This window comes from Solanum pennellii, chromosome 1 (genome assembly GCF_001406875.1).
Source record: "Solanum pennellii chromosome 1, SPENNV200".
Classification (NCBI taxonomy): domain Eukaryota; kingdom Viridiplantae; phylum Streptophyta; class Magnoliopsida; order Solanales; family Solanaceae; genus Solanum; species Solanum pennellii.
Window position 1 is genome coordinate 95,775,480 of NC_028637.1, and position 15,494 is coordinate 95,790,973.

Below are 15,494 nucleotides of genomic sequence, written 5' to 3' on the forward strand. Positions count from 1 at the left end.
TGTTTGATATGAGAATAAAAAATAGTCCGGATAAGAAAATAGTGATGGGATAAATTTTTATATCTTTTTTTAATTGTTATGTTTGAGAAAACTTATCTCACAATTTATACTATACTGATAAGACAAGTTATCCTATATACTTGGTGGAATAAATTATCTCAAAATATCTAATCTCAAGATGACTAATCCTGAAATAACTTGTGTGGTTTGAAGTAAGTCATATAGTCTTTGTATTTTAATTCATTTGACATTTTCTTTTTAGTTCGGTGGTTGTGTCATCTTTTCATAAATGGAAATAACTTAAATTTTATTATTTTAATTTCAATTGTAATAAAATTATGGGAAAAGGGTCTGATATACCCCTCAACTTTGTCATTTAGAGCTGATATACCCCTTGTTATGAAAGTGGCTCATATATACCCCTACTTGTAAACAAATGGCTCACATATACCCTTTTCCTCTAACGGAAATGAAAAAAATAATAATTTTAATCTAAATTTTTATTATTTTTTTTCTAAAAAATATAATCCCATATGAGTAAATTTAATCCTCGTCAAATATATATTTTTTGACTTTTTTTTGTTTCAATGACTAATTTATAATTATATTTTGATAATCAAATTTATTTATGTTTCACTAATATTCTTGTAAAACTTATTGTAGATGACCAAAATTTTTCTTCGAATACGAAATTAAATTACAATACACACAAAAAAAATAGTTTAATTTTTTATTCTTTAAATTAAGGAATGAAAGAAAAAACAAAATAAGAATAAGAAATTCAAATAATTATAATAAAAGAAGTTAAAAAATAATTTATGTATGAAAAAAATTAAAATATACCTTGAACTTTGATAGAAGAATCATATATACCCCTAAATAATTTTTAAAAAAAAATTAGAAGTAATAATTATAAATTTAAAACTAATTTTTTAAACAGAACTTCCGTTAAATGAAGGGTATATGTGAGCCATTTTATAACGGCAGGGGTATATGCGAGCCGTTTGTATAACGGTAAGGACATATATGAGCCACTTTTATAACGAGGGGTATATCAGCTCCAAATGACAAAGTTGAGGGGTATATCAGACCTAAAATTATTTACTGTTCGCACAAATAAATTTCAAGAGTCTTTTTTTTTATTATTGTTTTTAAAATTTTGTGTCAAATCAAATGTTGTCAAAATAGCGAAATAAGTATTTGTGCAGTTGAAAATATTTTATTAAAACTTTTAATACTATATTATTTCTAAATAAGAAACATAGAAAGATATCTTTTTTTTTAAAAAAAAAACTATATTATTTTTCGTTTACAAACTTATTTTAAGAACTTAATTAACAACATTTACAGTCATCTAATGATATCCTTTCACATCTCATTTTTGTGGTTTGGTTATATTTTTAGGTTTTACCAAAACTAGCAAAAGCTGATGTTTTGGTCTTCCATTAAATTAATTAATATTATTTATATTCACTATCTTATTTCCCTTCCATTGTGGGGTAAGGTGAAGGAGACCTCAAGAAAAGGAAAAAGAGTAGACTTTAGAAATTTTTTTTAAAAATTATCTTCTTAAATATATAAAAATACTAGTACCGGATAGAAGGCGTGTGGCCATATAAGCTTTTCGTTATCAAAATACATAAATATGTCCTTTTTATTTTAGAATAATTTAATAAAAATTGAAAAAAATATGTATTATAGCAAGCGATTAATTCAAAATAAATATTATAGCTATTGTTTCATTTAATTCAAATTGTAACAAATTTCTTGTTATTCACCTCTCTCTGTAATTTTGATCGTCGCTCTCCTCTTTTTCAAGCATCTCTCTCTCGTCTCTCTCACTTTATATGTTTATGTTGTATAAATCAAGAGATACTACTATATATAAATACAAATTACATATCTCCCCTCTTATATATTTATAATTATACAAATACAAATCTTCATCTGACCAGTTCTCTCTCTCGCTTTATACAAACACAAATTGTGCAAAATACAATGTATAATTTGTGTTTGTATATAGCGCGAGAGAGATTTGATATATAAATACAAATAATTTAACTCGATTCAACTGTATACGAATTCAATTTTTATGCATATATACAAACACAATCATTGACATATATATAGTAGTTACATATTTACAATTATCTAATCGATATATATACAGTTCACCTCTCTCTCTCTGGACTCCCCCCCCCCTCTCTCATCAATCTCGCTCGTCACTCTAGCCTAACACAACAAAAATATACATATATGAACATAATTTTCATAGACATAGACGAATTATTATCCGATGTATACGAATCGCTGAGAATTATATAGTCAGATTTGGCCATAGAACGCAAATAGCAAAACTATAGCTATAGAACGCTAATGTGATCTTTATCTTTGTTGTTCCTAAAATTTACTCGATACAAATAAAATATAATAAAGAAAACAATTAAGAAATAAGTCAAAAAACAACATATTATAAGTTTAAAACTATGCAATAATGGTATTTTCTCAAATAACTTAATTAAGTTTTTAAATGAGAGGTCTATTAATCGAATTTCGTTGTCACTTATATTAAAAAGAATTTTTCATATGCTTGATCCATGAAAAAGAATCAGATCCGAATGCTAGGCCTTGTTGAAGAGATATCAAATCATAAATTAAAAAAGGAAAGTAAGTATAGTCCTATTTTGTGTTTGTCCCTTCATTTCTTTTAGTGGATGATATGCCATTATTTTTTGGGTAGTAATTGCACCTTTTTACCCTTTCAGGTTGCTCTTCCACACACATCAGATTTGGGACTTCCCCTTTTTAGCTTCACTTCTATTCTATACTAAACTTTGCCTCATATAACCTGATAACATAAAACTTCTCAGATTTTGCCAATTTTGTAAGTTTCTATTTCTAACCATCTTCTTCAACACACACACACTCTCTCTCTATATATTTATCTTCAATCTCTTTATTTATTTTTTTTTAATTTTTTTTTAGGAGATATGGTTCGAGGTAAAACTCAGATGAGGCGTATAGAGAACGCCACAAGCAGACAAGTTACTTTCTCAAAGAGAAGAAATGGTTTGCTAAAAAAAGCTTTTGAGCTTTCTGTTTTATGTGATGCTGAAGTTGGATTGATTATCTTTTCTCCAAGAGGAAAACTATATGAATTTGCTAGCTCAAGGTAAGTAAATACCATATTTTTCAATTCTATCAATGATTTTTTTTTATCTCATTTACATTTTTATGTTAACAATTACACTTAACATAATAACCCCACAAAAGTCACATCTAGCTTCTTGACTAATGAGTTTTGATGTTGGAGTTGAAAATACAACTAATTATACAATGTTGAAATTAAATGTCATTTTCTTGTATACTGGCATCAGATCTCATCTTTTCTACCTGAAAAAAATTATGTAGCACAATTGATTTTATGAGTGATCTAGGTTTACTCATCAGTTTTATTGCTCAAAATCTCTCTCTCTCTCTCTCTTTTTTTTTTTTTGCTTCTTTTGATGGTTAAATGCTTAAAATGACAATTTTTTCTTAAGAGATCCAATTGTATCAATAGCTTTTGGTGCCCTAGATAACAAAATCTTTTTCAATATGTCATAATTTTATGATCATCACATAAGATAAAAAAAAAGTTATATTCTATTTAAGTGTTAAGTTTTGTTGACGTCATGTGATAAGTAATTAAGAAAAATCTTGTCACAATAATAACAAGAAACCAACAAAAATACCAAGTAAAGTCTAACAAACCCCAAAGAGTATAGTTATCTTAGTTTGAGTTTTTAATTACTGTTATGATCAGTGGTGTCATTGTTTACCATAAACTTGATTTAATAAGCATAAATCAGCTGACAAAGTTAGTAGTTAGTACTAAGAGGGATATACTTAATTGACAAAGTTAGTTAACAAAAAAGAAAAATAAGTGAGTTTGTGTACTTATTAGTTTAGAGTTAATTAAAAGATGTTTATGTGAACTTCAAAGTTAAGACTTGGAGCCAGTTGTCATTTTGTCAAGCTACTATATGTATAGTACTTGATTTCATGCTCACTGTTTGGGATCTTTTGTCAATAACAATTACTATTATTTGTACCAAACTTCATTCCAATAATCATCCACAATCTGAATATTTATTACTCTTAGTACGTATACTTTTGGGTCAAGAAATCAACTTTATCTTTGTATTGTATAGTTAAACTAAGTCCTTTCCCAAGTGGCCGTCTTAATTAGAGTCTCATATTAGTTGCGGTATGAATCAAATAGTTTGTTTACATTGACTTTGAACAATCTTCACCTCATAATCTACCTTTTCGAGTTACGTCCATGGGCCGCTTTTTCTTTTCTCCGTATCCATGACTGACTCAAACCTAAGACTTCTGATTAAGGGTGACAAATTCTCACTCCACAACCTATGTTACATTTATGTTTACTAAATAGTATTACATTATTTACTTCCTTCTGAAATTTTCTCATTGACTAAAAACATGGGATCAGATATGGGCCATTGCCACAACTCATTTTTTGTTCAATGCTGGCTGCTCCATGGACTTTTCAACTATTATATTTCTGGTTTTGTTTGTCATTTTATTTCTTAGTTCTTTTAGAAAAGAATGTGTCTATCTTCTTTTGACGACTTTTTAATGACATGTTTAAGTTCTCAAGATTACCTTCTTAAACTTGGTACGTGTCAAGTCAAGAGAATCAAATTATCTGGTATGTTGTGTGGAGTCTTACATTACCTCATGATATGTGAAAACATTAGTACATCAGTCCATTGTACATCACTACAAAGAAATGTGACAATCCCTTTACATTTGAAGATGCAAATAAGTATACATTTAATTAAATGTGCAATTTCATTGAGATAGGAAGATTTTAGACAAAGAAACACTTTAGAAGATGCACTTTCCTGAATAGTTTAGTTTGTTGCCATTCATGCTTATTTTGTTTACCTATATACACTGCTCTTCACCGTTGAGCTATATAGTTGTTCCCTGTGTTGTTCAAGACTCTTCAGAAAATATCTTAGGATGCGTGTTGGATCCTCCAAAAAAGTACATTGACTTTTGAAGGATCCAATACAGATTTGACAATATTTTGAAGAGTCCGAGCTATATATATGTTCTCCATCTAAAAAGTTGGGTAAAGGAAAATGAAGAGGAGCCAGATCCGATTATTTACATGACAAAACTTAATTTAGTAAACTTATATATCCTCCCACTCATTGAGATTCATGTAAAAATCAAGGTACATGTGCTCTAGTCATGTTGGGTTATATAATTGTGCTACAAGGGTTATGCATGCAAGGATTTTGAGGTGTAATTTCAAAATTCACCTTTAATAAGTATTTTAATAAGAGCTTTTATATTTCTTACTTAAAATCATTAGGCATACCCTCACATTAAGTTTTTCTTATTTCTTTTAACCCTTGTGTAGGAGCTTCCAAAATTAGAGGCGAAAGGTGCTTACTATCTGAATAAACTCTCTTGTTACCCTCAGATTAAGTAGTTTGACAATCTGATTTTTTTCTTCTTCTTCTTCTAATGTTTGGTTGACTATTATTGGTTGTGCTTAATTAGACTTGATAGTCGATTTGCCATGTTTTGTGTTCCAAGTTGAGTCTCATTAATTTCCAATTGTTCTAGTTATATTATCTTTTTATGAAAAAAAAAGGGGTTATATCAATCCTAATAAAACGATAGGCATATTTTTCATTTAAAATCATAAAATTTAAAAAATTCCTTTATACTTTGAATATTTATTTCAGATTAATATAAGACAAAATAATTAAAAACAAAGGGAATATTCTCCTATAAATGAATCTAAAGATAACAGATAATTAGCATTTTTAATTACCAAAAAGATCGACCTAATTATAAAAATATTAGATAATTTGTCCGCGCTTTACGCGATTATAAATAATAATTACATTGAATTTGCAATTAATTTTTTTACTAATATCCATACATTAAAAATAATGAAAAAATAGGTTCTTAAAAAATATATTAGTAATATTCCAATATGAATTTGATTATTTGTAATTATCACATAACTCAAGAACCTCTAAGGAATGAATTATTCACAAAATAATAAATCATCGGTTCTTTAATCAACATTAAAAGAAAAATAAAAAAGAAAATAAGAATATATATACAAAGATATTTCGTAATATAATGAGACATTTAAGTTGCATAGACTATAAGTGAAAAAGTTTCATATCTATGTAAAAGTAGACAATAAGTAAGCTTATATATAGTGTTTTTAAGTTAGAAAATATAACATAGAATATCAAAACATAAATTCTTGAAACTAAGTATAATAATTATTTTCTGCACAATGAATATACGTACTATACGCGTATATGTTCAATATAACCGAAGACAATAACTTTGTTGAGACATAAAACTGAGTTTATAACATGTACTCAAAAATAACAATTAATATCATATGCATAAATTAATGAGTTTAAATAGAAAGGAAAAAATTAAGTCCACTCAATGCACAATGTCCCTTAAGAAAACTATTCTCCTCGAATACTAGAGGATTAAAGAATTACATCCTCTCAGGAAGGAATGATTTTATGCACCAACTTATTGATACAAAAACAATTGTGTCAGTAAGTCACTCAACAAGAGTAAAGTACATGAATATTTAATTTTGTAGAAGTAGAAGAAGAAAATCTGAATTTTTGTTGTTTTAAAATGAGAGGAAATTTCTTTTATTTATAGACGGCAAAGAATAGTGTGAACAAATGCTTATTGTGCCTTATCAAAAAGGTTACAACTATTTGATAAAGTTGCAACCTTTCGAAAAGTTCACAACCTTTCATAAATGTCACAATTTTTCAATAAAGTCGTAATTTTTCATAAAAGTCACAACTATTCATCAAAGTCACAACTTTTCATTAAAGTCTCAACTTTTGATAAAAATTTCAATTCTTTATTAAAGTCACAACTTTTTATAAAAATTGCATCTTTTCATGAAAGAGGAAGACTAGTTTTGAAAATAAATAAATTTAAATGGAAATTCTTGCTTGTGATGACGTCACGTAAGCGAGCTCAAGATTTTTTTTTATACAAATATATGATTGGTGTTGATAAATTTAAACTTTTCTTTCTTTTCTAAGGTTGAGTTTTGTTCAACTCCTTTATTTTTATATTTTGCATGCAGAATTGCTTGATTCCCATACTCCCACAACTATATATCCAAAAATACCTACAATTTTTAATCAAGATTATATTACAAGGCCATCCGTGTAATATTTTATTATATTTTTAGATAATAAAGAGATATGTAGAAATAAACCTCTTTTTAAGGTGACATTTTATTATATAATAAAGATATCTACTAATAAACTTCTTATATACTCTTTATTGTATATAACATTAGATGAAAAGAGATATCAACAGATAAACCTTTTTAAGAGTGACGTTTAGCATGAAGGGTAAATGTAATTATTTAATAGAAAATATTTATCATTTTCCGATTATACCTATTTACTAGTATTTTAACTAAAGATAATCTAATAGAGTTGTATATTAGAATGCTTACACAACACCCTGTAGAGTTGTAGATTAAAATGCTTACACAACACTATAGATAACTAAATATAACTGAAACTCTTTCTAATAATATGCAATTCATGTTTATCACTTCTTGATTTTCATACTCCTACTCCTAGACATCAATTTTCTTTTAGGACCAACATTAGAATACAATTAAAAATACTGAGCAGGGTATCAATTAAAGATACAAAGGCATGGTCCTATGATACAAAGGTATGGTCCTATGACGATCAATTAAAGAATCTAGTCGATACAATTATAAGGTTTCAAGTTCGAATTCTAATATTCAGTGATTTTCGCTCCTTTATTCAAGCTTTTATTGACAAAATATCAATTGCATATGATTAGTGCTGATAAATGATAACAATAACTGCACGAACTAGCCCAGACATCGGTAGGAAATATAGAAGGAGAATACTATCTTTAGAGAATGTTCAAGTTTTATATAGATTACTTAAGGCCATTTGAGATGATTACAATCATCAACTACATCTCTATTTATACTAGTAATAATGTAAATTAAAAGTCTTGCACAAATAACTAGATACGTGTATCACAATTTACTAGATATATGTATTACGAAATTCTAAAAGACTACTTGAGAAACTAAGAGACAATATTGAAATACTAAACATAATGCATTAATTCCAATACTCCCCCTTAATGCATTTGCTTGAAAACTCCAATGCCTTTTCGAAGATGACAAAACTTTTCACTTGGAAGTGTTGTGGTGAAGATGTCAATAAGTTGTTCTCCTGTCTAACAATAATTGCAACTGAATTTCGTCTTTCTCTTGCGTTTTTGAATATCTCCTTTTTGATTGAGTTTGATTTTGCAAATCCATTTAGACTTACAACTTCTCTTTATTTGGGTATATTCACACACTCCCAAGTATTTATTTTTCTCAATCTTCCGATTTTTTTCTGCCAAGGCTTTCTTCCAAACATCATGATTTGGAAGACTAAAGCTTGATGCATTATTTTCAACACTCTCCCTTAATGCATTTGCTTGACAACTCCAATGTGTTAAGATAGCAAATATTTTCTCTAGGAAGTGCTTTGGTGAATATGTTAGCAAGTTATTCTCTTGTCTGGCAATATGCAATTGAATTTCGTCTTTCTCTTGTGCTTCTTGAATAAAATGATACTTGATGGAAATGTGTTTTTTCATGGTTGACTGGATTCTTGATAATTGCAATTACTAATCAAAATACAGAACAATCTTTTTTTTTTTCACCAATTGTCTTCAAATATTCTGCTAAGTCAAATAGTTTGAGAAGTAGCCTTAGCTGCTGAGACATATTATGTTTCGGCACTGGATTGAGCAATAACACTTTGCTTTTTTGATAACCTAGAATAAATAATTGATCCAAATAAGAAAGCACAACCAGAAGTACTCTTCATGTCATCTATACTTCCAATCCAATCACTATCAGAATAACTAATTATGTTCAGATTTTCACCGAATTTGTACATTATCCCATATTCCATTGTTCCTTGCAAGTAGCGTAGAACACGCTTTGCAGCTCCAAAATGCACTTGGCTGGGTTCTTGCATGAATCTCGAGAACAAACTAGCAGCAAACATAATGTCAGGCCTTGTTGAAGTAAGATGTAGCAAACTTCCAATCAAGCTCCCATAAAGTGAGCTATTAGCTTTCTTTTCTCGATCATTTTTTCTGAACTTCTCATTTGTTGCTAATGGTATGACCACAGACATGCAATCCATCATTTTGAATTTTTGAAGAATACTTTTGGTATACTTCTTTTGTGAAATAAAAATTCCTTCTCTCACTTGAGAAACTTCGATGCCAAAGAAATAATTAGGATCCCAAGAGCACTCAGTTCATAGGCTTGCATCATATCTTGTTTGAATTTTTGCATCTTCTTTACATCATTTCCTGTAAAGAGCAGATCATCCACATAGAGACAAACAATGATGATGATGGGGTTCTTTCTTCACATACAAAGTGACTTCACTTTTACTTCCCTGAAAATTATTTTTCAGAAAGTATGTATCAATTTCATTGTACCAGGCTCTTGAAGCTTGCTTCAGCCCATAAAGAGCTTTTTTAAGAAAATCCTTGAGGTGTCTTAACATAAATCTCTTCATCAAGTTTTTCATTAAAAATATAATTTAACATCAAGTTGAAATATCTTATATTTCTTTTGTGCAACAACAATAATTACGGTTCTAATTGTCTCAAGATGAGCAATTGGAGAGAATTTTTTTAAAAAATCAATACCTAGTTTTGAGTGAAGTCTCTAGCAACCAATTTCAATAAAAAAGGATATATTCAAAAACATAAGAGAATAACCATTATCCATGAATTGACCAACAATAAGCAAATTTTCTTCCAGTTCAGGAACCTAAAGCACATCATAAATTTGTTTACCACTCCCCTTGATGTTGATTGAAATGATACCTTTACCTTTTTCATCAAGTAAGGCTTCATTCCTCATTCTCACTTTAGTAGTGATTCTATTATTAATCGAGAGAAAAATATTTTCATCTCAAATCATGTTATTGCTACAACCACTATCAACATACACCATTCATTGTTTTTTGTTAAAGCATCAGATTTAGAAGCAAAGAAAAAAATTTCTTCCTTTCCTTTTTTTTTCACAAAAATTTGGTTGCTCCCGTTTCTTGTGCCAACAATCCTTCTTAATGTGACCAAACTTTTTAAAAGAATTACATTAGGGCTTGTCTTTGTGCCAATATTTTTCTGTAGTGTGATTGGTCTTTTTGCAAATTTTACATAAATGATTAGAACTTTTCTCACCTTTTTTTCTTAAATATTTTTAGAAGAATCATCATGATCGTGCTTCTTTTTTGAATTGTAATTCTTCTTTTGTTGATCTTTTGAGATTTTTTTGAGAATTCTCATTTGTTCTAAACAGGAAAACTAGCTTTTTGGATTGATCTTCACGAAAAAATCTTCGTTTCTCGTGTGCACAAAAAGATCCAACTTGCTCCTTGATGGAAAGCTTTGAAAGATCTTTTGTTGCCTTAGTTATAAAAACAATGTACTCATATTTTTTTGTAACACTAATTAGAATCTTTTTCACAACTTGATGGTCAGAAATTGTATCACCTGATTTCTCATTTCATTAACAATATTCATGACTCTTGTGCAATATTCGTCTACTTTTTTAGATTCTATCATCTTCAAATTTTGAAACTCTCTTCTACGAGTTTGAAGATTTATAGTGCGTACCTTTTCCTCACATACACTTTAGTTTCCAGATGTAATGACCCGAGAGAACCCCCAAGTCGTCACATGGCGTACTCGACCTCTTGGAGGTCTTGTACAAGCCTTTTTTTTTTATAATGATAACTTAAATTCTATATATCCACATGTATACTAAAACCATAGTGTAGTACCCCTTCAAAAGTATTACAACTTGTGATTTAGTTCTGTGCCTTACAAAAAATTTAAAACATCACAAACATCTCTTGTTTGAGGTAGTAGTTTTTGCTCACACAAAAAATAATAAAGGCCTAAACAATTTATTTTAAGATTCTGAATGTTGTTTTAAGTCCTCTCAAAGCACCTTTTGTTCCTCTCAATCCAGATTGACCACCAAATACATGCTGGGACGATCTTCCATTTTTCTTCCTTCTTGCTCATATTACCTTTCATATTCCAGCATCTTAGGACATTTGCAATGCTTCCAGGTTTCACCCAACTAATTCCTTTCCAACTGATGAACATCCTCAAAGCTGATTTGTCCATTTGCAGTGCAATAAAAGATGGTTGATTGTCTCAGCTTGTTCCCACATAAAAGGTCTTGTACAAGTCTCTTAGCATATATTCATTACATAATTATGAAAAGTAGTGCGAAATTAAAAATTTTCACTATAATAGTCAAACTCTTTTATAAAACGTAAGGAAAAAACTAAGTTTCATCATTGGTTATCTTAGACACAACACATTATTATAGGATCATATCCCTTTCATCAATTTGAAAAGAAACTTATATTTCATTACAGAGTCTTTTGAAAAGGAAAACTAGAGCTAAGTACCATGCCCTTTTCCTTTTAGGAAAAGGTTTTGGATTGACTAATCCTTTTTCTGGTAGGAAAAAGTATAAGATTCTATAAATAGAGGAATATTCACAATGTAGTCTTAAAGGCTTTGAGAGTTTTGGTTAGGGAGAGAATTTATGGGTCACAAGCTTGATACGTTATTACTTGTGTGAACCACCCATATATTTCAAGTGAAGTGGTTGAGATTGTTTCTCTCTGTATTTTGTACTCTCATATTTATAGTGGATTGCTCATCTCCTTTGTGGATGTTGGTTGATTGACCGAACTACGTTAAATCTTTGTGTCTTTTAGTATATTTCTCGTTGTCTTCTTACTCGTGATCTTTCGAGGTTTGCTTTGTTAGCTTCCGCATATACATCTGCTTATTTGCGGTTCTAACATATTTCCTACAGTGCATAAGCATTAGGTTTTGACACTATGAGAGGCTTAATATAGTAGTATGTTGACAAACGAAAAAATGCACGTGGAAGAAGGGCCGAGAATGATTGAGGCTTGAAGAAAGCAGATGAGTGCTCGGGTGTGATGGAATCTATTGGGGAACAAGGTGGTGAAAGCTTAAGAGGCTACCAAAGACGTCTAGAAGGACCTGTCATCCCACCTTGGAGGCCTCAAGGCATGTTGGATTTAGGTGATGGCTGGTTCTAAAGAGGTCCATGGAGGCGGCCGTAGACTTGAGGGATGCTATAATTGATCTTAAAGATTCCTTGGCAGTAAATATGAAGGGTCTCCCACCATTTATAAACACCTAGTGAGCAAGTTCATCTAGAAAAGTCAGTGTACTAGTAATTAAGGTTTTCCAAGTGTGGTGAATCAAGTGAGTCTTTTTTAATATATTACACAAACATAGCATGCTTGCTGGCTGTTGGCACTTGTGAGAGTCAAGCCACACTCCGGAATAAGTTTTAACCTGACGTTTATCAAGGGGATCGGATACTATTGCTAGGTGCTGCAGGTGGTGTATAACGAGTCTAGTTCAATGACACCATGTTTATGTCAATCTGATGGTTTGGCCAAATTAAGTAAAGGAAGAAAATGGAAGTACATAGCTTAAGAAATGATCAGATTGTATGAAGGGTATTATTGATTCATTTTTGTTGCTACATGTGATATTGTCACTTATATATATGTAATATTTGTTCCAATTTTAACCAACCCTCAACTACTTGAGGAGTTCAAGAGTTGCTTATGTAATTCTTATCAGAATAGTTGTCATTTAAAATTCCATTTTGCTATTTACCTTTGATTTTTACTGTTAAAAAGTAAAAGAAGAAAGAGTAAACAGGGAGAATTTTGCAGCTCGCAGGAGATAATAGAGCGATATAAGAGGCATACTAAAGACAGAGTTCAACCTGAAAACCACCAAGCTGGGCCACAGTATCTACAGGTAGATTCTAGTTTTATGTCTCCTCCGTAGGATGTCGTAGAAAACAACTAGTATTTAAGGCTGACTGTAGCTTACACAACAATGCAGTATATGCAGCATGAGGCAGCAAATTTAATGAAGAAGATAGAGCTCCTTGAAACAGCGAAAAGGTTCAATTAAACCTTACTCCAAAAGTTGTTCCACTGTCATTTCTCTCCTTTTTTTTAGTAAGTTTTTAAAGATAAACAAATGAAAATTTTCATCAGGAAGTTCTTGGGAGAAGGTCTGCAGTCCTGTACCCTTCAAGAAGTACAACAGATAGAAAAACAGTTGGAACGGAGTGTTGGCACCATCCGGGCACGAAAGGTTTCTTGATTATATTGAAGTCTAAGAAATGATCTTGTTCTTCTTATGAAGTCTCAGCAACTTGATATTTATCTTATCTTGTTCTTTTCAGCTTCAAGTTTTCAAGGAACAGGTTGAGCGCCTAAAAGAAAAGGTAAGGCCACACTGAGTGATATATTTTGAGCTTTAATTCACACAAAGGTAAAAAAAAAAAAAATAACAATCTATCTATAGGCCTTACTTTGTCGAATGTGAATGTCTCTATCGAAGAATTTCCACTTGTTTTCTTAAAGCTTCCCATTCTTATAAATCCAGGAGAAAATCCTTGGTGCTGAAAATGCGGAACTGAGGGAAAAGGTATAATTTACATTAACGTTAGATCTATCTTAGTATAGTCTTCTTTTTTCCAACTCATAGTCGGATATAAAATTAACTTATCTAGCGCCTATGTTTTCTGTTAGTTTGGTAGTCTTCAACAGAGAGAAACACCAAATGTAGAGAAGGAAGGAGAAGCTCTTTGTATAGATGGTAGCGAAAAATCAGATGTTGAAACTGAATTGTTTATAGGACTACCGGAGTGCAGAGAAAGACGTCTCTAAAAGAAATTGATTTGGTGAAATATCTGCAGTTAAAAGGGGTATATAATCAATTGTCAAATAGTGCTAATGCTAAATAATTTGTGCATTTGAGCAAGCAAACTAATTAGGCTTATGTCTCTTAGGCGCAGCTGATTGAACTTTTAATCATCTCTGAGATGGTTTGTACTAAGCATATGTATTAATTTTATTTCGTTTGATTGACAGTACTCTTAGTAATAAACTCTTCTGCTTGCTGCAGCTTTCATATTTTCGAGACAACTATAGTCTATATTACTCTAAACAATATTCTTGCTTGCCTTTTAAGAAATTCATCACCGCATGATCACAATTAGAATGTGATTTCATTCTTCCCGCGGACATAGTGTATGTAGGCTGCATTTACCTTGGTTATGTCAGCTAATTGGTCGCGGATACCTTAACACAAGTAGCCTCTGTTGATGGCCTCATAAGGGCAATCTATGTAAGACATTAGACATGTTTCAAACAATTTTAATTGTTGTGACACTGGAAATGATGAGAATAATGTCAAACACTGAGGAGTTGTTTAGTTTGCATCTTTTCTGGGCTTTTACATCCAACTTTGGATAAGGTTCGTTTCATTATCAAAACCTGGTTTTATTTATTCGGTAAGATTAAGACGTCTCAATTATATCAACTTATGATGCAACAAATTAAGTATTCAAGGAGAAATATTTTTTGCACTGTAATTTCTACATTAGTAATTCTAACATATTACTCATGATCGTTTATGTGGTTTAAGCGGGCCCAAATTATAAAAAGATAACAAAGACTTGAAACTTATGGCTCAATGGCAATACTGAATATTAGGTATGATTATAAATTATTTCATTAAATATACAAATGAAAAGATACACTCTTTTATAAAAAAAATATTGTTACTCTTTTTATTATTTAATTGTAATTATTTTTTTTTTTATAGAAACGGGGACATATATATATATATTAGCATCTCTATTTTCTATAGTAGGAGTTTCAGTACTAGTAATAGTAGCATCAATACAAGTTACATCGTTAGTAAGAACAAATTTATTATTACATGTTCTTTCTTTTACTTCGATCCTTTGTTTTTATTATTTTATTACTCCCTCCGTTCAGTATTGTTTGTCATGTTACGCTTTTCAAAAGTCAATTTGCATATTCTCAAAGTTAAATTAGATCACATTAATTCGATATTTTAAACAAAAAAAATTAAATATTCTAAAACTAGATGAAAAGTATTATGAATTACAATTTTTTGCATATTAATATGATGAAAAAATACATCTTTAAATGTTAGTTAAAGTTTTTATAGTTTAACTATAAAAATAAAAATCATGACAAACAATACTGAATGAAGGGAAGTATTTATTGTTATCACTGTTCTTTTCTTTATTAGTTCCTACGCAGCTCCTTTACTACTGCTGCTTACTTTTCATATTGTGTTATAATATCGTAAAAAACAATTCTCTCTTAAGTTTGATAAAAACGTACAAGTGTCAAATTGTGATTTACAATTCTTAGAATTATAATATACTTAGGATATTCCAATAAAAAAAATGGCAATCTAGC

General features: G+C 30.1%; 1 protein-coding gene across 2 annotated transcripts; it reads left to right on the forward strand.

Moving 5' to 3' along the window:
* Positions 1-2,574: 2,574 nt before the first annotated feature.
* Positions 2,575-14,183, forward strand: LOC107009862 (MADS-box protein SOC1). 2 transcript variants are annotated; one of them, XM_015209185.2, is made up of 9 exons: positions 2,575-2,667; positions 2,766-2,884; positions 2,986-3,172; positions 12,915-13,002; positions 13,090-13,151; positions 13,248-13,347; positions 13,439-13,480; positions 13,642-13,683; positions 13,788-14,183. In XM_015209185.2, exons 3-9 carry the CDS (start codon positions 2,991-2,993, stop codon positions 13,923-13,925), a joined length of 654 nt encoding a protein of 217 aa, XP_015064671.1. In that variant the 5' UTR covers positions 2,575-2,667; positions 2,766-2,884; positions 2,986-2,990; the 3' UTR covers positions 13,926-14,183. The 2 variants fall into 2 exon arrangements, with proteins under 2 accessions (XP_015064671.1, XP_015064668.1); XM_015209182.2 differs by lacking the exon at positions 2,575-2,667 and having other exon boundaries at positions 2,702-2,884.
* Positions 14,184-15,494: the final 1,311 nt, after the last annotated feature.

Excerpts from the sequence above, each read along its gene's own strand:
- LOC107009862 (XM_015209185.2), top strand. The coding sequence starts at position 2,991 with ATGGTTCGAGGTAAAACTCAGATGAGGCGTATAGAGAACGCCACAAGC. Across the intron at positions 3,173-12,914 it reads TATGAATTTGCTAGCTCAAG|CTCGCAGGAGATAATAGAGC; the intron begins GTAAGTAAATAC and ends AGAATTTTGCAG. Across the intron at positions 13,684-13,787 it reads ATGCGGAACTGAGGGAAAAG|TTTGGTAGTCTTCAACAGAG; the intron begins GTATAATTTACA and ends GTTTTCTGTTAG.